Source organism: Mytilus trossulus, unplaced genomic scaffold (genome assembly GCF_036588685.1).
Source record: "Mytilus trossulus isolate FHL-02 unplaced genomic scaffold, PNRI_Mtr1.1.1.hap1 h1tg000343l___fragment_1__unscaffolded, whole genome shotgun sequence".
NCBI classification, from domain to species: Eukaryota; Metazoa; Mollusca; class Bivalvia; order Mytilida; family Mytilidae; genus Mytilus; species Mytilus trossulus.
In genome coordinates this window covers 1205013-1226382 of record NW_026963332.1, presented here as the reverse complement: position 1 = coordinate 1226382, position 21370 = coordinate 1205013, and the positions used below count along the sequence as shown (strand labels likewise).

Sequence of the window (21370 nt, the reverse complement as noted above, 5' to 3'; positions counted from 1 at the left end):
GCTCAGCCCAATTTATATGATATGTTTTTAAATATGAATTACAGTTTACCCCATAAAATCACTAAGAAATAATAAATAGCATTTTTTCAGTCTTTTGTACCTGGGATCTTGACTTTTTTTCTTTAAACAAAAACCAATACGGTATTCGTCCCGTACTTTTTACCTTCTATAATCTATCATACAATTTTTATTCAAAGCCTATAACAATTTAAGTTCTTTTCGACAAATGTTTGAAGAAATTTATTTCCGTATAAAATGCATCTGTTTTTGTCATATTTCTATAAAAGCCTGTTATGATACTTGCATTTTGGTACATATCTCAGTTTTGCATATTTTCAAAACAAAATTAGGGGACAAGGAGGGTGCGAAGTCTGTAAAGGAATATATAATGTATGAATGTCATGAGTTTGGGGTTTTGTCACATAAAGGTACGGGGAAAATCAAAATTCAGAAAATTTGTTTTAATAAAATTAACGGTACTAATTTTTTTGCACCAGATGCGCATTTCGACAATACATGTCTCGTCAGTGATGCTCGTGGCCAAAATATTTGAAATCTAAGGCGTATAAAAAAGATGAAGAGCTATCATCCAAAAGGTCCAAAAAGTATAGCCAAATCCGTGAAAGGAATCAGAGCTTTTCATGAGAGAGATACATTCATTAATTTATAACAATTTCTTATATTTTGTAACAGCAAATTTTAATAACACAAAAAAATCGTATTTTCATGCCAGTACCGAAGTACTGGCTACTGGGCTGGTGATACCCTCGAGGACTAATAGTCCACCAGCAGAGGCATCGACCCAGTGGTCGTAATAAAATTAACGGTACCAATTTTTTTGCACCAGACCAGATTCTAACATATGCTTGACCTCAATATTTTTCTTCTTCATCAAAATGGGGATCAGAATATTTGTTGAGGAAAAACATATACCATTGAGGTCAAATTGTTTTCCCCTTAGTGTATTTTTGTATTTTCACGTCCACGTCCACTTTGTGTCTTTTTGTATCTACATGCTCGCGTCCATGTCCACTAAATTTCTTTTTGTATCTACGCGTCCGCGATGTATTTTTATGACAAGTTGCCTGTCCCAAGTCAGAAGTTTGTAGTTAAGGGTGTGTCGTTGGTTCATGTCTGTCATATTTGTTTTTATCTCATGTTTGGTCATTGATTTGTCCGTTAGTTTTCTGATATAAATGTGTTCATATTTTTCATGTCAAGGCCCTTTTTTAGCCGACCCCTTGGTACGGTTTTTTCATTCATGTTAGTGACCGCTAGGCCTGCTTATAAAATTGAGAAAGGAAATGGGGAATGTGTCAAAGCAACAACAACCCGACTATAGAGCAGACAACAGCCAAAGCGGGTTTAAACATGTTTGTGAGATCTCAACCCTCTCATTATACCTCTAGCCAATGCATGTATGTTTCTTTTCTACATTTGCTAGAAGTAAAGGAGGAGGCTGAAGGGCGTCTCCGGGTTAGGGTATTTCTCGCTACATTTAAGACCTATTTGTGACCTTCTGCTGTTGTTTTTTTCTGTGGTAGGATTGTTGTCTCTTTGACACATTTCTCATTTCCATTCTCAAATTTATTACATCCACCTCATTTTAACTTTAGTGAGGAGTTGTCTCATTGTTTTACCACATCTTAGGAATTTTATACATGAACACATTTCAAAGATTCTACAGAAAAAAATAATATTTCCTTTAAAATTACAATAATTGATAGACTGACATTTAAACCATTAGTAATACGCTTTTTTGATGTGATATTAAAGTTTGTTATCTATAGCTGCTTTCAGCCACATCATGTTTGTATTCTTGTCTTTATTTTTTCTAGTGTGCTGTACCCTTATTTTTGACATTTTATCTATCATGTTTGTTTGTTTTGGACATACATCGTTGTCATATCTATAAAACTGGATTAAAACCTTCGTTTTCTACATAAGAAAGTGCATGTACCAAGTCAGTAATATGACAGTTGTTATCCATTCATTTGATGCATTTCAGCTTTTGGTTTACACATTTGATTAGGGCCTTTACGTTTTCAACTTTACTCAGAGTTCAATTTTTTGTGACTTTACTATTCATGTGGTATCTGATTGGCATTCGCTACAAATGTTTTCATTTTTATTTTAGTTTTACTATACAAGAGAATTATAATTTAACTTACAGATATGCTAAGCTGGTAGCATTGATAAATGCATCATCTGGAATGTAGTCTACGGCATTGTTGCCTAAATATAACGACCTCAGCTGAGACAAGTATGAGAACGGATGCGCATGTATAAATCGGAAATCATTATTCCTCATATATCTGTAAAGCAAAAATTATAATCTTCATCAGAAATTAGTTATTTTCATATGAAAAATGCCTTCCAAAGAAAAAACAAAAAAAACATATGTTTGCTTAAACCAAGTGATGCTCAAAATAAATAATCGTACAGAAATTGTTTTTATTCTAGCAAACATTATCATTTATACTGTTCAACATGGTCAAACTGAAAATATATCATTTGTTCAAACACATTATTGAAAGATCTAGCAAAATGATGCATTTTAATCAAGAATTGAAAGATTCTATTTGTAACTTTATTGGGGTGTAAAAACGTTGACCGAAGAGCATTTGTATGAAGCGCGGAACGCTTTATTCTAAAAATATGCGCGCGGTTAACGCTTGTACAACCCTATGAAGTTACATAAAGAAGCATTGAATACTTATAATTCCCTTTTTAGCTAGGATCATGAAAACACGATTTTTATCAAGTTTTTATTTAATTTACCGGTGCACTTTATTGTGGGGCCTTGTGTCATCATGAATGATAATGCAATTGCTTAAGGAATAACGCGATACTGCTGTCGAGACAATCAGAATAACGTATTATAATGAAATATACATCTAATGTAATTAGTGTGTAAAGTTAATGTTAAATGACAGGAAAAAATCATTGTCAATTCCATTCTTTAAAAATGAATCCTCTAATGTTACTGCTAACCTCTGTGATTAATTGTAAAATGAGTCATTCCAACTTTTTCAAAATTAACCATCACACAAATAAAACAGAGTAACTCTTACATTGTATTTACTTGATAAGGGAAAGCACCATCTTCTACAGCTACTATTCTATTGTTATCAAGGTACCTAAAAGTAACATCTTCAAAGTTTATAAAAGCACATTGCATACATAACATTCTAAAAATAAGTAAATTTCTTGGTATGTGTTTTTGTTGTTGTTTTGGCATTATAATTAAAGTCAAATGAAACGTGTAACTAGTTAAAAAATGTCTATCCAATTATTGAACCAATGCATAGATGTATATATCATAAACTTAATATTCTGTGCACGATTTTATCATTTCTACGCCAATATATCGCATTAAAGTAAATTTTGTTTCTCTCTGTTTGTTATGATTTGAAAATATGGCAGCTTATTATTTGTCGTTTTGAAGCCGTCATTTACCGATTATCAACCTATAGTAAACAATAAACAAAGAAGCATGAATATTGAGCTCGTGTATAACATGTACAATTAGATAATAGTTTTTCAATGACAGATCAATGCGTATTGCAATCTTTTTTACGAGAGGGTCACGCTAAGGTCACTTGCATACAGAAAATATGTCGGCGAATTGATTCCAGGAAGCAAGCAATTAAAAATCAGTAACATTCTTCTAAATGTGGACAAATCAAAGATTTTTATTCAGAAAAATTAATATGTACATATTTTGTGCAAGGAAAAACACAAATTACTCCTTTTTATGTATGATTTACAGTTTGGATTACATAAATGCAGAAATCAGATAATAGTAAACTGAAGCAATACAAGGTTCTGCCTACTACCTTCAAGTGCAATTTTCTAGATTAAACATATTTATGACTGATCTACTTCTTATGGTTTTTTTCTTCTTCACAGAATCAATAGGACAAATTAAAAAAAAAAATTCAAACGATAACAGCTAGATGGCTCGATAAGAAAAAAACAAAGAAACTTTGCGACGAATCAAAATCTAGAGAATAATAATAACAATGGCGGATTGTTGCTTGGTTAACATTCAACGGCAATCATAGCATGCATATTCAAGAGAAAAACAAACGAACAAAACTCAATATAAATTATCGGATGGTACTAGTAATTATGAAAAATACACATCTCTTTATTTTAGTAAATAAGAAGCTGATAAAAGAATTTAAGGATATATTATAAGGGAGGCGTAATAAGGAACATTCAAAAAGTAAAATTGAACTCCGAAGAAACGAACAGTCTGTAATCAAATCAAAAAACCAAAAGCTCAGATATGCTTTTGTTATGAGGAATAAGTGGTTTTGATGTATAAATAGCCTTTTTACATGCAAACAAACATTTCAATATTTGAATAAATGAAGAAATGTATATTTTTGATAGATGAGAAAGTGTATTTCTAAAATGGAGGTAATGACATCATTTGATAAAGTCATAAATGCATGCCTTCAACAGGACATAAAGTGTCAATAGAGATTTTTAAACTATTGTGTCTGTTAGTTTTGTGCATACATCGTTGTCAATATAATGGAATAATATGGCAATGTTTCTTCGCATTTCTATAAGACGTGTCACGGAACTTTTCTATCCTAAATTCTTGTATTTAGTTTTGATGCTGTATTTGTTATTCCCATAGGATTTGTCTAATGCTTAGTTCGTTTCTGTGTGTGTTACAAATTTTAATGTTTTGTCGTTGTTCTCTTTTATCTAATGCGTTTTCCTCAGGTTTAGTTTGTAACCTGATTTTTTTTCTATCGATTTATGAGTTTCGATCAGCGGTATACAACTGTTACCTTTATTCATACAATTGAAAGGTTGAGCTATCAAGAAATCAGTTTAATCCCTCGTTTTCTGCTTTAGAAATTGCCTGTACCAAGTCCGAAATGACATTTGTTGACCATTCGTTTCATGTGTTTGTTTGAACATGTGATTTTCCAATTGATAATGCGAGAAATATATTTTTTTGGATAGATGCGAAAGTGTAATTTAATGAAGGAGGTAATGTACTCCTTTGTTGTAGTCATGAAGACATGCCTTCAAAAGGACATACAGTGTAAATAGTAAGCCACTTTTAAATGAAAGTTAAATGACAATCTTTAAATAAATGTACATTTCTTGTATTATAAATATACAATAGAATATGCATAAAAGGAGATACCTATCAAATATCACTGAGACAGTAGCACAAACAAAAAGAGATGTAGTAAAAGATGGGTTTTTTTTTCTTTCAAACTCAAGTATTTAGAGAAGCATACTGTTTCAAGTTCTTACAGTATTTTGAGTTGTGCAGGAAAGGTGTTGTTTTCAACAGCTATAATCTGATTATTCTGAAGATATCTACAAAATAAAAATCAGTTCATTATTTCCATTTTAAAATTAGGCACATTGTTTTCAAATCTTAAAACTAGTAAATTAATTTCATCTTTTATCTTATGCATATCTTAAAAGTCTAAGCAGTGAGTGTTTTAGTTAAGTTTAGTCTTTCGGTCAATTCTAAGACTTATGGATTGCAGTATAAGTAGTATTGGTGATTAAGTCTGTACTGTTTTCAGACAATCCAGCATGCTGTTTTTGTACAGAGGTATATAAAATCTACTGAACAGTTTAAATCGATCGTTTTTTAGCTCACCTGGCCCGAAGGGCCAAGTGAGCTTTTCTCATCACTTGGCGTCCGGCGTCCGGCGTCGTCCGTCGTCGTCCGTCGTCGTCCGTCGTCGTCCGTCGTCGTCGTCGTCGTCCGTCGTCGTTAACTTTTACAAAAATCTTCTCCTCTGAAACTACTTGGCCAAATCAAACCAAACTTGGCCACAATCATCATTGGGGTATCTAGTTTAAAAAATGTGTGGCGTGACCCGGTCAACCAACCAAGATGGCCGCCACGGCTAAAAATAGAACATAGGGGTAAAATGCAGTTTTTGGCTTATAACTCAAAAACCAAAGCATTTAGAGCAAATCTGACAGGGGTATAAATGTTTATCAGGTCAAGATCTATCTGCCCTGAAATTTTCAGATGAATCGGTCAATCGGTTGTTGGGTTGCTGCCCCTGAATTGGTAATTTTGAAGAAATTTTGCTGTTTTTGGTTATTATCTTGAATATTATTATAGTTAGAGATAAACTGTAAACAGCAATAATGTTCAGCAAAGTAAGATCTACAAATAAGTCAACATGACCAAAATGGTCAGTTGACCGGTTTAGGAGTTATTGCCCTTTATAGTCAATTTTTAACCATTTTTCGTTAATTAAAGTAATCTTTTACAAAAATCTTCTCCTCTGAAACTACTTGGCCAAATTAATCCAAACTTGGCCACAATCATCTTTGGGGTATTTAGTTTAAAAAATGTGTGGCGTGACCTGGTCAACCAACCAAGATGGCTGCCACGGCTAAAAATAGAACAAAGGGGTAAAATGCAGTTTTTGGCTTATAACTCAAAAACCAAAGCATTTTGAGGAAATCTGACATGGGATAAAAATGTTTATCAGGTCAAGATCTATCTGCCCTAAAATTTTCAGATGAATCGGTCAATCGGTTGTTGGGTTGCTGCCCCTGAATTGGTAATTTTGAGGAAATTTTGCTGTTTTTGGTTATTATCTTGAATATTATTATAGATAGAGATAAACTGTAAACAGCAATAATGTTCAGCAAAGTAAGATCTACAAATACGTCAACATGACCAAAATGGTCAGTTGACCCGTTTAGGAGTTATTGCCCTTTATAGTCAATTTTTAACCATTTTTCGTAAATTAAAGTAATCTTTTACAAAAATCTTCTCCTCTGAAACTACTTGGCCAAATTAATCCAAACTTGGCCACAATCATCTTTGGGGTATCTAGTTTAAAAAATGTGTGGCGTGACCTGGTCAACCAACCAAGATGGCCGCCACCGCTAAAAATAGAACATAGGGGTAAAATGCAGTTTTTGGCTTATAACTCAAAAACCAAAGCATTTTGAGGAAATCTGACATGGGATAAAAATGTTTATCAGGTCAAGAACTATCTGCCCTGAAATTTTCAGATGAATCGGTCAATCGGTTATTGGGTTGCTGCCCCTGAATTGGTAATTTTGAGGAAATTTTGCTGTTTTTGGTTATTATCTTGAATATTATTATAGATAGAGATAAATTGTAAACAGCAATAATGTTCAGCAAAGTAAGATCTACAAATAAGTCAACATGACCAAAATGGTCAATTGACCCCTTAAGGAGTTATTGCCCTTTATAGTCAATTTTTAACAATTTTCATTTAATTTGGTAAATTTATGTTAATTTTTACCAAATATAGTTCTCTGTTACTAATGGGCAAAGTTCATGATAGATATAATTGTAAGAAGCAAAATCGTTCAGTAAAGTAAGAACTTCAAACACATCACCATCACCAAAATACAATTTTGTCATGAATCCATTTGTGTCCTTTGTTTAATATGCACATAGACCAAGGTGAGCGACACAGGCTCTTTAGAGCCTCTAGTTATTGTAAGCAAGGTGTCTGAACTGATTATAAGGAAGTAGGAGAGTCTGAAAATTGACTGAAAGACTGAAAATAACTTTATTTGTTTTTGTTTATTCAGATGTACTAATTTAAAGCGATAATGTAAGATCAGAATTAATATAGAAAATGACAGAACTTTCAAAAATAAAGGATGATTATTAATAATAACTCATTAATGGTTGTATTACAGTTTATCTAAAAAAAAAAGGCATGCAGAGCAACCTTTAATAAACTTGCCTGCTATGTTTGTTTGGATGTTTGTAAACAACAGTTAACTAGTCTGTTTATGTCTGTTTACGATATACTATACTGCGATTGAAGTAGAAGGTAGACAGACAGATTTGAATCACGCAGTATATTTTCAAATAAACCATTGTGAAATATATATAATTGTTACAACCTGTCATGGACAAAAAAAGCCAAAGTCCTTTCCATGGCAACATAAAGCCCACAGTAATTTAACAGCTGTATATAAAATGTGTTAAGTTATGAATTATTCTAAAACCTCTATAAACTTACAAATTTATAAGGGTAGAAACATTAGTAAAAGTCTCTGATGGTAGGATGGATATAATGTTATTTTCTAAGCGTAGTGTATGAATGGAAGGTAATCTCTCGTGTGTTGTCAGAGCAACTGGTACATGCTGCATATTGTGATTGTTTCGAAGGTCTCTTGAAAATATAAAAACAATATGTTTTTAAGGCATGGTAAGAAAATGCAATACATATGCATAAATGTGTGCAACCATTGTATTATAATATGCACTTTAATATGTGTAAAATCTTTATCATAGTATGGGCATACAAGTGTGAACCAGAATTTAGTAATGTAAATAGATTCTGTAATATAAAAATCAAGTTAAGGCAACTGTAGTCATTAATCGGTTAGACGAAAACAAATCCAGGTCACAAATTTAAACCGAGGGAAACACATCATTAATTAAAGAACAGAATCACAGAAACGCTGAATTGCTACAAAAACAAACACAAACATACATAAAAACGGACTATTTCAAAGAAAATGTGTCTCTAATTTTTTAACCCAACTAATATGGAGAAAAAGAATAACACAAACATATTGAAAGAAAAAACGTGGTGCAATAATAATGTACATGGCATATTTACAAAAAGAAATGTGAATGTTCTACAAAATTCCCATACAAGCCAATACATAACGTCAACAAATGAGCAATTATCATATATATTTTATCTGGAATCAGGAATTGAAAACTGTAGCGAAAGTTTTTTGGTCTGGGAAAATATATTATAAATAAGCTGTTACCAAAACATTTGATTTTTTGAAATACTAAGGCTTTTCTATCTAAGAAAATAGATTACCTTAGTTGTATTTGGCAAAACTTTTAGGAAATTTGATCCTAAATGCTCCTCAACTTCGTACTTCATTTTGGCCTTTTCAACTTTTTTGAATCGAGCGTCACTAATGAGTCTTTTGTAGACGAAACGTGCGTCTTGAGTAAATGAATTTTTGTATCCTGGTATATATGATGAGTTTTTTACCACCAATGCGTCGATGCCACTGCTGGTTGAAATTAATTCCCCGAGTTTATCACCACAACAGTAGTCAAAACTTCTGTGATGACATTCATTATCATTGATATGGTCATATTTATAAAGTAACTGTTTTCAAAACTTTTATGATTTTTGAAATACTCAGGCTTTTCTACTTCAGGATCAGATTACCTTAGCTGTATTTGGCAAACTTTAGGGAATTTTGATCCTGAATGCTCCTCACCTTCGTATTTTATTGGCCTTTTGTAACTTTTTAAGATTCGAGCGAAACTAATTGGTCATTGGTAGACAAAACGCGAGTCTGGCGTAAATAAAAATTTAATTTCTGGTATTTATGATGAGTTTTTTACAACAACTTCGTCGATGTCACTGCCGGTGGAGTTTTAATATCCCGATGATATCAGCTGTATTTGGCAAAATTTAGGGATTTGTAATTGTATAATATCATTTTGTGACTTGAATGTCTGAGCATATATTTCATTGATAAGTTTTATAAAATGTCCTTAGATATGATGTATAGAATGTATCAATGTACTCTAATTTAAAATTGAGAATAGAAATGAGGAATGTGTCAAAGAGATAACAACTCCACCATAGAGCAGACAACAGCAGAATGTCACCAACAAGTCTTCAATGCAGCGATAAATTTCCACACCCAGAGGCGTCCTTCAGCTGGCCCCTAAACAAATATATATACTAGTTCAGTGATAATGATCGCCATACTATACTCCAAATTGTACACGAGAAACTAAAAGTTAAAATAATACAAGACTAACGAAGGCCAAAAACTGCGGCCGGGTTGTTGAGGAGGTATCAACCCTCCCCTATACCCTTAGTTAATGCAGAAAAGTTAACGTATACCAATACGCACATTAAAATTCAGTTCAAGAGAAGTCTGATTCTGATGTCAGAAGATGTAACCAAAGAAAATAAACAAAATGACATTAATACATTAATAACATCAGACTATTAGCAGTTAACTGACATGCCAGCTCCAGACTTCAATTAAACTGATTGAAAGATTATGTTTTCATCATACAAATATCAGGCACAATCCTTCGCGAGAGGGGTTTAGTATCACACCATCATAACATATATGAGAAGAACATAACCCGTGTCATTTGTATATCGCAAAGCTAGTTATAAGCATTGGGATATCAGATATCAAGTCAGTAACAATTAGGTTTTGTTGCATATCATGCAATCTTAACGAAATAACTCACAAATCATTCATTACAGGTAAACATTTAAACCCTTCCTCCTGAATATGCGTCTCATTCAATACATTGCTTTGTAGATTCAACAACTCTAAACCCTGTAGTCCACAGAAATCTGTATTGTTTATCATCTCTATCAAATTGTTTTGTAAATACCTGTAAGGAAAATTATGTTTATTTAAAAAAAACATAGTTATATAACAGAGAGGTATAAAAATTGAATACATTTATCAAACCTTATCAATCTATTAATGTAAGTTCATTGTTAATATGTTAAATGAAAAGAGTTATCCTTTTGCTTTTTAACTTAGGTGTAAGATTGGGTCTGTTTTCCCTGACAAAATTAAGACATTAATACTTATATTTTACATTTATAGAAAAGGGGAAGGAAAGTAATCAAATGAAATCTTTTAAAGGAATGTTATTTTTTCTTTTCTGTCCTCAGAGTGAAATATCTATAAGGTTAGTGGCATGTTGTTGGATTTTTAAGACTTATATAACATATTTTTTATAACAATGAAAATACAATACTAATTAATATAAAAATTTTGGTAGAAATTAGATACATAATTGTATTATCTAGCTTTGTCAGTGTTATATATTATTCTCATAATTTTGTATAATGCTGAGTCCGTTTCTGTGGCTGTTACATTTTAATGTTGTGTTGTTGTTCTCCTCTTATATTTGATGCGTTTTCCTCAGTTTTAGTTTGTTACCCCAATTTTGTTTTTTGTCCATAGATTTGCGAGTTTTGAACAGCGGTATACTACTGTTGCCTTTATTTTTCCTCTGAATCAAACTGTAGACCAAATATATCGTGTAAATTTCGTTGATCCAAAATAACATCTAATACATGAACTGGATGATTAATTATCTCTACCATATAACACACGGATACATCAAAAAAATAAGATTTACATCTTCGAAAGTTAAAACATTTGAAAACATCCGACGAGAATATCAAATATAACATCAAAACTAAATACATGAATACATGGAGTGAAAAGTATCGTGACACGTTTTATAGCAATGCGAATTCACACTCAGCAAAACAGTCACAATCGGGAATAAGTCACGATCGGTCATGATAAGATCAGACGACGTAATGACAAACCACAATCTAAAACGTGGTAAAAATGTCCTTAGTATTTTGGGCAACGAGAAATCGTCTATATAAAACAATTCGTGATGGTGTCGGTAAAATTTACGGAGTGTCAATTTTTATTCTGTCCTCCTCATAACTTTGTTGGAGCAGTTATTTTTGTTAGGAGCACACTTCTGTATATTAAATATATAATCGATGTTTGCAATTGGTGAAACACTTTTGACATCTGACTATATCTTTCTAAAATCGTAGAAGGAAGAAGGGTAATTTAAAAACAACCAAAATTCAATAAATACATTTAAATTTTGTTTTACATTGTATCGTCGTCCTTGCACATACACTTAAGAACAATATTTGATACATATGTGTCACATTTCAAGTATTTCGAAGACGTGGGGAAAGACTTAGGAGGTATCTATTATTACTTAAACTTACAACTTGACAATATTAGGAGTTGTGGTAAAAGCTGAAAAATTTTGTTTTTTCTGGAGATAAATTGGTCTTCTTTTGACTCCATACGCTCTCTCTTCCAGCTCTGCTACATTTCTAATAAGATTGTTCTCAGCATATCTGCAAAAAAATGGAAAAAAATGAGAATATTTTTTTCATTCAAGATATAAGTATTTAAAATAATCATGTTATCAAAACATTTATCTGAGAAAATTTGGTAATTTATCAATTATTAATAATAGGAAATTTAGAGTAATCTGATAATACGACACGAACACAAATTCATGTGTTTATACAGTACTGACGGTAATTCTTAGCTACAATCCAACTGGTCTTTATTTGGGGGGTGGGGGGCTGAGAAACATCCTCAAGTTTTTAATTATATTAAAGAAATTATCAAAAACTAATTGTTATTTTTCATTGCTCGTGAACACCATCCTCACTAAAATGATTATGTCTAAACTTTATATTTGAAAGTATTAATGTTGGTAAAAAAAATACCGTAACAGATTGTTCGATTGGTAAGAAAAAAATATATTTCACAAAGCAAAAAGGTGATTTGAAGACTGTTAAACCTAACAGCACGTGTTAAGGTCTTTCAATTGACAATTAAAGAACCATTATATATCTTGGAATTGAGATGATGGTGAATTAAAATTTTATTTTCTCTTTAATTATAGATTTGGTGCCAGAGCGTAATCTTGTTATACTTCTTTGCATAAAAAAAGCCGATAGTCTTTTACAATTAATACCATATTACCTTCAATATTTTGAGGTTGAATTTCATAGTATCAACCCCTGATATAAAACTCACAATTCTATAAGTTCAGTGAAGTTTCCTTCCATAAAAATCTGGTGTGGTAAATGTGTAAATCCATTTTGACTAATGAATCTGAAATATATATAATTATTTATTGACAGAGATTTGTCTTGCCAGTAAACAATTTTGATAGTACAGTTCAGAAAGTACTGTATAAATGAAGTGGGAATTCTATAACATATGAAATATGCAAAACAATGAAATACAGCCAATCAACAAAGACTGAAGAAACAGGGGCAGTGATTCGGCGGAAACAAAAATGTCAATGTAAATAAATCAGCATACAAAAATCGTCATTTATCTGAAGTCATAGTTCCTCTTGTATTTATTTAAATCGAATTTTAATACGTAAGCTGTACAAAAGATCCACGAGGGTATCACCAGCCCAGGAGCCAGTACTTCGGTAGTGGCATGAAAATTCGTTGATTTTTTGGTGCTGTTAAAATTAGGTGTTACAAAATGTTAGAAATCATTTTAAATTAAGTAATGCATCTCCCTTATGCAAAGCTGTGATTCCTTTCACGGATTTGGCTATACTTTTTGGACCTTTTGGATTACAGCTCTTCATCTTTTAAATAAGCTTTAGATTTCAAACATTTGGCCACGAGCATCACTTTAGAGGCATGTATTGTCGAAATGCGCATCTGGTGCAGGAAAATTGGTAGTTAATGTTATTCCAATGTCAATAAACCATCAATTGAGTGCACAGGGCAAAAATCTTCATGGGAAAGAAATACATATAAAATGTCATTTATTTATACAGTGGGTCCCCTTACTTTGTCAAAATTTTAAATAAATTGCTGACAATGACAACGTAGCCTTAAAACCGCCAGTCTTACTCTCATCGTATTTCCCCAAATGAGATTGTAAATGATTATTTCAACAAATAATAATTACATTAGATGTATGTATGCTATAACATCGTCCCATGTAAGGGAAGAGTTGGGATCCCGCTAACATGTTTAACCCCGCCACATTATCTATGTATGTGCTGGTCCCAAGTCAGGAGCCTGTAATTCAGTGGTTGTCGTTTGTTTATGTGTTACATATTTGTTTTTCGTGCATTTCTTTATACAAATAATGTCGTTAGTTTTCTCGTTTGAATTGTTTTTCATTGTCATATCGGGGCCTTTTATAGCTGACTATGCGGAATGGGTTTTGCTCATTGTTGAAGGCCGTGCGGTGACCTATAGTTGTGATAAAATGTCTGTGTCATTTTGGTATCTTGTGGATAGTTGTCTCATTGGCAATCATGTCACATCTTCTTTTTTTATACACTGCAATCTCGCATTTGCATTACAAAATAAAATTTACCACTCATGTTGACACGAGGTCCCACAATAAAGTGCACAATTAGATTAAATAAAAACTTGATAAAAATTGTGTTTTCATGATCCAAGCTAAAAAAATGTTATTATAAGTATTGAATGCTTCTCTTTGTAACTGCATAGGATTGTTAAAGCTTTGGCCGTGCGCAAATTTTTAGAACGAAGCACGTCCGCTCTTCATAGAAAATGTACACCGGCCAACGCTTTTACACCCCAATGAAGTTACAAAAAGAAGCATTCAATTCTTAAATATTATTTTTTTAAATTATAAATTTCTTATTGCGCTGTGATGATTTGCTTCCCTTGGTACATGTATAATGTTGAAGATACTAAAAAAAGCCGCTACAGTTTAGCTAGGAAAAAAATATCATTCAGTAAAAGTAAAGAGAGTAAAGAGACAGTCAAACTCATAAATCTAAAACAAACTGACAACGCCATGGTCAAAAATGAAAAAGACAAACAGTATTACACATGACACAACATAGAAAACTAAAGAATAAACAACACGAAACCCAGTGAAAGCGCTGACTTGTAACATCGCTACCGGTTCTTGGATGAGGTAGTTCATTTAGCGAATACATTGCTTACTGTAAGCGGTTGACATATCGAAATACATGTGATTCTTTAGCGCAGGGATCTTAGGTTTCATCAAAGAGGAGAAAACGTGTGTTTTATAAAAAGAATTATGCTCTCTGGTTACGGTGCAATACTTCACATTTTCTCATTGGTAGAACCCTTTCTATAAAAACAATCGAATTAATAAGATTATTATTTTTAAATAATTCCGTATATAATATGTCTATACATTTTTGGAACGCGAAATGCTCTCATTAACTCCTTGAATACTCACAGATATTTTAAAGCTTTACCAATATTGATCATAGAATCAAACATAATGGTGGTCATTGCTGGCGTCTGGCTGTGGAGTCTGAACTCAATCAACTTTTCAAGGTCAATAAAAGATTCAGAGGTCAGTTTTTCCAATTTGTTGTGATGAAGGTCCCTAAAAGAATTTATTTTTAAATATTTGTTAAAACCATCTAAGACAAATAATTACAGAATCATTTTTTCCTATCAAATTTGTTTAGTATAAAAACATAATTTTGTTTACATTTACAATGAACATACAATTCCATTCAAATTATAAACTTACGACTTCAGTAACAAATGGAGCCAATAAAAAGATTATTTCGCCTGTTTAATTGTGATTTGTTAATATATCTGTGTAGCAATTTTCATGCAGAGCATCATACGGAGTACAAATATTTCAGTAGATATGAGATCGGGGAATTTCAACTCCAATCATAAATTCCTTTATATAGTTGTTAACAAGGAAGCTTCTTAAAGAGGTTGGGGACAACCCATCAAATGGGGAACTGTTCCCTAAATGAGTAGCAATCCCTCATTTGAGTCATCATTTTGTAGTGCTAAAAGACAAAATTTTCTCAACTGAGTCTTTTTTCTTAAAATGGCACATATTCATAAAAAATGCAGCAACTTTTTCAAAAGATGATTATCCTTATCTTGATTTACTGAGAAGAGACAATCCTATGAAAAATTAAAAAAATTGACAATTTTCTACGCTTCTAATTTTTTTTAAACCCATAATAAAAATATAGTTCTTTGGGAGAAGTTGTTCCATTTTCTATAAATTTGTGCCATTTTACCTAAAAAGATCCATTTTTTAAACTTTTAGTTATTAGCATTATGAAATGATTACTCAAATATAGGATTGTTACTCATTTGGGGAATAGTTACCCATTTGGCGTGTTGTCCCCAACCTGCTAAAAATTATCTATTAGTTGTGGAGTTGCAATCGTGAAATCTTAAATGTTACGGAAGCAATCATGAGTTGGTAGGCCGTTATGAAATATACATTTCACAGATGACAAAGAATAAGCTCTATTGGTAATCAATACAAATCCGTCCCTTTTTCCCAAACGTGACATTCTGAATTAGAATTATTACCATGTGGAGAAGATCTGTTATAATGGGTTCGTGTTGATTGGTTTTCTATATTGTGTATTTTGTACTGGTTTTTGTCTGTTTGTCTGTTTTTAGCATTAGCATTGTCAGTTTATTTTCTACTTACTAGATCATTTTTTAGTATTTCTGAATATCACTAGGAAATACGTCTTATTAATATTACTGTAGGAATTTTTTTACACTTAAGATGAAAGTTACATTGAATTTGCTAAACTTGTTGACAATTCTTTTGTTTAATGACAAATATCTTTATAGGAGCTGAAATCTAAAAGATAACAACTTACAAATGTACCAGTTCTTTCAAATCTTCAAATACGCCTTTTGAAATTTGTGATATACTGTTACCATGCAGCTCTCTAAAACAATTTTAGTCATACAGTCAATCTATGTGACAAATATTGATTGTATGATAAATAAACCGAGAACGAAAAATACAATTTATGGAATATCATTCCTTTATAATACAAGTTTTTTTTTTTTATATATTTTATAAGATATAAACTAATATTTGTTTTCAAAATATCGAATAATGAACAGTTAATTTCAAACTAAATTTATACAAAAAAAACATACATACATGACTAAATTTAATTCTGTAGCTGTTTTCAGATATGACTCTATTTACAATGTCTATTCGTTGTTTTCTGAATTTGGATTGTGTTACATTTTTGAAATAACACATTTTCTGACACAAAATGACTGTTGTATTAGAACTAACAAATATAAAAATCAGTCATTCATCTTTAAAAAGTAAAATCACAGAAATACTGACCTCAGCGGAAAACTCAAAACGGAAAATCCTTAATAAAATGGCAAAATCAAATAATAAATCACATCAAACGAATTGACAACAACTGTCATATTCCTGACTTGGTACAGGCATTTTCAAATGTAGAATATGGTGAATTGTACATGGTTTTAAAGCGCATAAAATCTCACTTATATGACAGTCACATCAAATTTAAATTGTTCAACATCCAAATTGTTGATTATGAACAAATTTGAAAATTTGTCCCAAAATTAAAAATCGGAATATGAAGTTCGATTCGGCATATAAAAGAATCTCTGAAATATACTTTTTGGAGATTGAAACAAAGTTTAATGTTGGAACCTTTGAACCTCAATGTGGACCAATTCTTCGAAATCTATTAAAAACTAGGCCCAATATCCAAAATCTAAACAACTGCATAGACTCAGAATAACAAAGAACTTGATAATTCAAGACTTTGAATTTAACCACTTTAAAATTATGATAACAGTATTGTTTTAGCCTCCTTTTTGCAAACGGTAAAAAGCAAGAATTTAAAAAAATGTATCCGGACTTTCCTTTATTTGGTATGGAACCTTATGGAACAATTACTAAGAGATCCAATTTGTAAAAGTAAACTATTATAGATCAAAGTACAATCTTCAGTACGGATCATTGCCTCACACAGATCAGTAAGCTATACAAGGCCGATTAAAGGCTAATATAAAACCTTTCACACAAGAAAATCAACGGACCTGCTGTATATTTATTTACAAATTCATACATTTATAGACAGATTATTGTCAGGAAACCTGAAACACCCAGTTAAGTTGCTCTTTTTTTGCCCAAAATTACTTAACAGTAAGGACAAAAACCCCTTAAACCTTCATTGTGCTGGAAAAAAGAGCCTTGTATTAGAGATCCATACATTTACTTTTGATGTATTGCATTGAAACCAAACATGTCATATAGCATTGTGCCTCTGCAAACGCTATGAGGTCACATACAAATTAATAGAAATATGCATATCTTAGCTTTGCAGTCATGACAGAAGTATTCAAAAAAGAAAACTATAAAGAAAATTATAGTCGTTCTACAGGCATTTTTTTTTTCTTAAAAAACTAATACTTGATGCAATAACTGCAAAACTATCAAAGGATAGTCATAATGAAAATATTTAAAAAAAAAAATAATAAAAAACTTATTGAAAATAAAATTCCAATCTTTTTCTTTATCAAAGTTAACTTATTACTCATATAACAGCTCACAAATATAGTGTAATCAGGGTCTTGCTGGAACGCGAGCGTTATTCCATATTTTTATAAAACTTACAAAATTTTAAGGTTTTGCAGTTGGCTAAAAGCGCCTCTTTGAAGATACTGGATAGCATTGTTACTAAGATTCCTAAAATAAACAAATAATTAATATTGCTTACTCATTTTCTGATATTTGCAATGTGATGGTAAATACACATTTTGAGAAAAAATCAATAACTGAGGACACACAGGTATGTCTTTTTTTTGTTTTTTGTAACCATCATATGGAAATGTAAGAATTGACATTTAATGACATTTTTAAACATGTAAACTTATTAAAACGTTCATAATCTATGAATAATGCTTGAGAGGACAGTGCAAATAAACATCATGAATGAGACATACAATTACTTATAACATTGTATACAAGATAATTGTAACCAGTGGCTCTTAACTTACCGAAGTACAAACTTTAAAAATGCAAAAGTTTCAATTTCGGCAAATTTAGGGCATGTCGTCAAATGATTAAACAACTGCATATCAAATATTATTGACTTATCATTGGTGGCTCATCTAAAACTACTGTACCGTGATAAAATAATCTAACATGTAAACTAAGCAAATGATAAAAAGTCAACAGACCAGAATTAAGAACGGTGTACCAAGTGCCGGTACAGACATGATATGTGCCAATACTTGTATAACTCGATACTAAATACCATTGTCCTACATTCGCCATGATTTGACCTAATTGAGTCGGTGTGGCCAAATATACTTCATGAACATGATATTTTCCAATGCTCATACAACTGCTATTGACCTACATGTACCATTTGGGATTTCCAATAAACTGACGAACTACAAACTGATACATTGTGGACGTTATAAACTTACAAATGGACAAATGTTGATGTATTTAATGGTAACAAATGGTTTGACGAGATTTTGGTCAGCTGATTACTCTCTATCCCACTGAAACAAAAAAATATAAATAAGGCCGTTAGTTTTCTCGTTTGAATTGTTTTCCATTTTCATTTCGCGGCCTTTTATAACTGACTATGCGGTATAGGCTTTGCTTATTGATTTATGTACTTTTACCTATTATTGTTAATTTCTGTGTCATTTTGTTATTTTTGAAGGGTTGTGTCATCGGTAATCATACCAGATCTTCTTTTTTTTTTTATATAATCAACATATCAATTCAGTAATGAGAAAAAGGTGTGTATAGGTGTAATACCACAAAATCATAGTGTGTCACATGAGATCGCATATGAAAATGGATTACAAAAAACATTCTCTTAAAATTCCGGAGCACCTGATTTCACTCCCGGTTTTTAGTGGAGCTCGTGTTATTTCTTATTTCTCATTTATAAATGGTGATGTAAATGTCTCTTGGTTTTATGAGTCTTTGTTTACTCCTTGGTGTTGATTGTTATTGTCTTGGCAGTTGTGGGAAATTAATTCCACATTTCGTAGCGTAAAACACATCTCTGTCATAAACATGTATTAAATTACATTAAATTGTTATTTGGATGGAGAGTTGTCTCATTGGCACTCACACCACATCTTCCTATATCTATGTTGGTTTCTTCAAAACACCTTTTTGTTATTAGAAGATTCTATAATTTCGAAACTTGTGATTGCATGGTTATTAAAGTCACGTTGATGTTTAAAATGCACATTTTTATTTCATTGAATTTGATAAAACAAAAAACAGCGAAAAAAATCATCTACAGATATTTTTGAGTAAACAAATAATTACATTAGATTTATGTTTCATTATAATACGTATTTCTGATTGGCTAACTGCACATAACATGTTATTCATTAAGCAATTGCATCAGTCAATCAAACTTATCATTCATGATAACACGTGGTCCCAGTTGAGTTAAATAAAAAAATATAACATTCGTGTTTTCATGATCATAGCTTCATACAAAATGTACTTCGGTCAACGTTTTTACACCTCAATAAAGTTACAAAAAGAAGCATTCAATTCTGAATTAAAACATGTATTATTTCTATCAACAATTCCAGTAAACAGTAACATTGAGCTAATTATCAGAAATTGTAAGGTGTATTAATAAGACACATTTTATTTTAAGGGATAGAGAGTTGTAAACAGATTTTTTTCCATGATCTTCTTATAACATTGCATTGATTCATACTTACAAATACATAATATTTGGTAGTAGTCCTAGTGATGTTGCTGGAAAATTAATAAACGCATTACCTCCAAGGCTCCTACAAGAATTAATCAAAATCAACTATCAAATGAACAACATTACTTTAAATTTTAGAGTGTTTAGCTTAAAGGGGCGAACAGTACCAAAGGGCCATTCATACTCATAAATTGAAAAACAAAATGACAAAGCCATGGCTAAAAATGAAAGTAAATACAAACAACAAACAACAACCATACATAAATCACTACATAGAAAACTAATAACTACGCAACATGATCCCCACCCCAAACTTGGGGAGATCTATGTTGGTCTGTAGATGAGCAGTGCGTTGTTTATTTCAGTACAAATCAAGTAATAAGTAAAATTTAAAATGTAAAATTTGAAGAAAACAGAACGGGATTTTATCTATGACATTTGGAACATATCCGCTTTTATCTGTTTGACGAATGTTTCTAAAAGGTAAACCAACTCATAATGGCGTTCTTAAAATCAATGAAAGGATGCTTTCAACTTCAACAACTTGAAACTCAAGGTTTGATAGCTTTACATGTTTGCAATCATTAAAGTATATCAGTGATTATATTGTTTCCTCTGTTTATAGATATCCAACTCTTTTATGAAGACTAGTGTGCATTGATATTATATAGATATCATCACTCAAAAAGTAGAATAAAATGACAGGCTTATGTCCTTTTCTTCTTGATAGATATAATAAATCGAAAATTTAGCTAGAAATGATTCTCTCTAGAAGTTTATCATGGGCCCTTTTTTCATATAAAGGATAGAAATGAACATCTGTCACTTTAACTTTTATAAATCAAAAAACTATTTTACACATGATCGTTCACAATATTAGTTCATCTGAAAGTATTTTATTCATTCAAAACAAATATACACACACACATTTTCTTCTTTTATGTATTTATTACTTTTCTAAATATTAAATATCTACATGATGTTTCACACAAATATTAGTTTGTACATCCAACTTACACTAATCGGAGATTTGAACCATTGATAAATCCAGGAGGTAACCAATGAATTTGGTTGCTATTCAATGCCCTGAAATTAATTATATAATGCAACTACTGCAGTTTGTTCTAAATATACAGTATTCTATCAAGTAATAAGATTGTTTTTGTGAAAAAAATGTTTTCCATTTCCCCCCAATTACTTGAACTATATTGTTCACATTTGTTCCAGAATAATTTCAATAGTTCATAGGGCATTTTGAAAAAG

At 31.5% G+C, this 21370-nt stretch overlaps 1 protein-coding gene across 1 annotated transcript in view; it reads right to left on the bottom strand.

Moving 5' to 3' along the window:
• The window catches only part of LOC134701795 (protein artichoke-like), a 45050-nt gene that overhangs the window by 11675 nt on the left and 12005 nt on the right, over positions 1-21370 (bottom strand). The window contains exons 6-12 of the mRNA XM_063562916.1: positions 21125-21193; positions 12622-12699; positions 11793-11927; positions 10259-10408; positions 5290-5355; positions 3075-3140; positions 2172-2315 (exon numbers count right to left, since the gene is read on the bottom strand). Coding sequence (XP_063418986.1) covers positions 2172-2315; positions 3075-3140; positions 5290-5355; positions 10259-10408; positions 11793-11927; positions 12622-12699; positions 21125-21193 — 708 coding nt within the window. The remainder of the gene's footprint in view (positions 1-2171; positions 2316-3074; positions 3141-5289; positions 5356-10258; positions 10409-11792; positions 11928-12621; positions 12700-21124; positions 21194-21370) is intronic.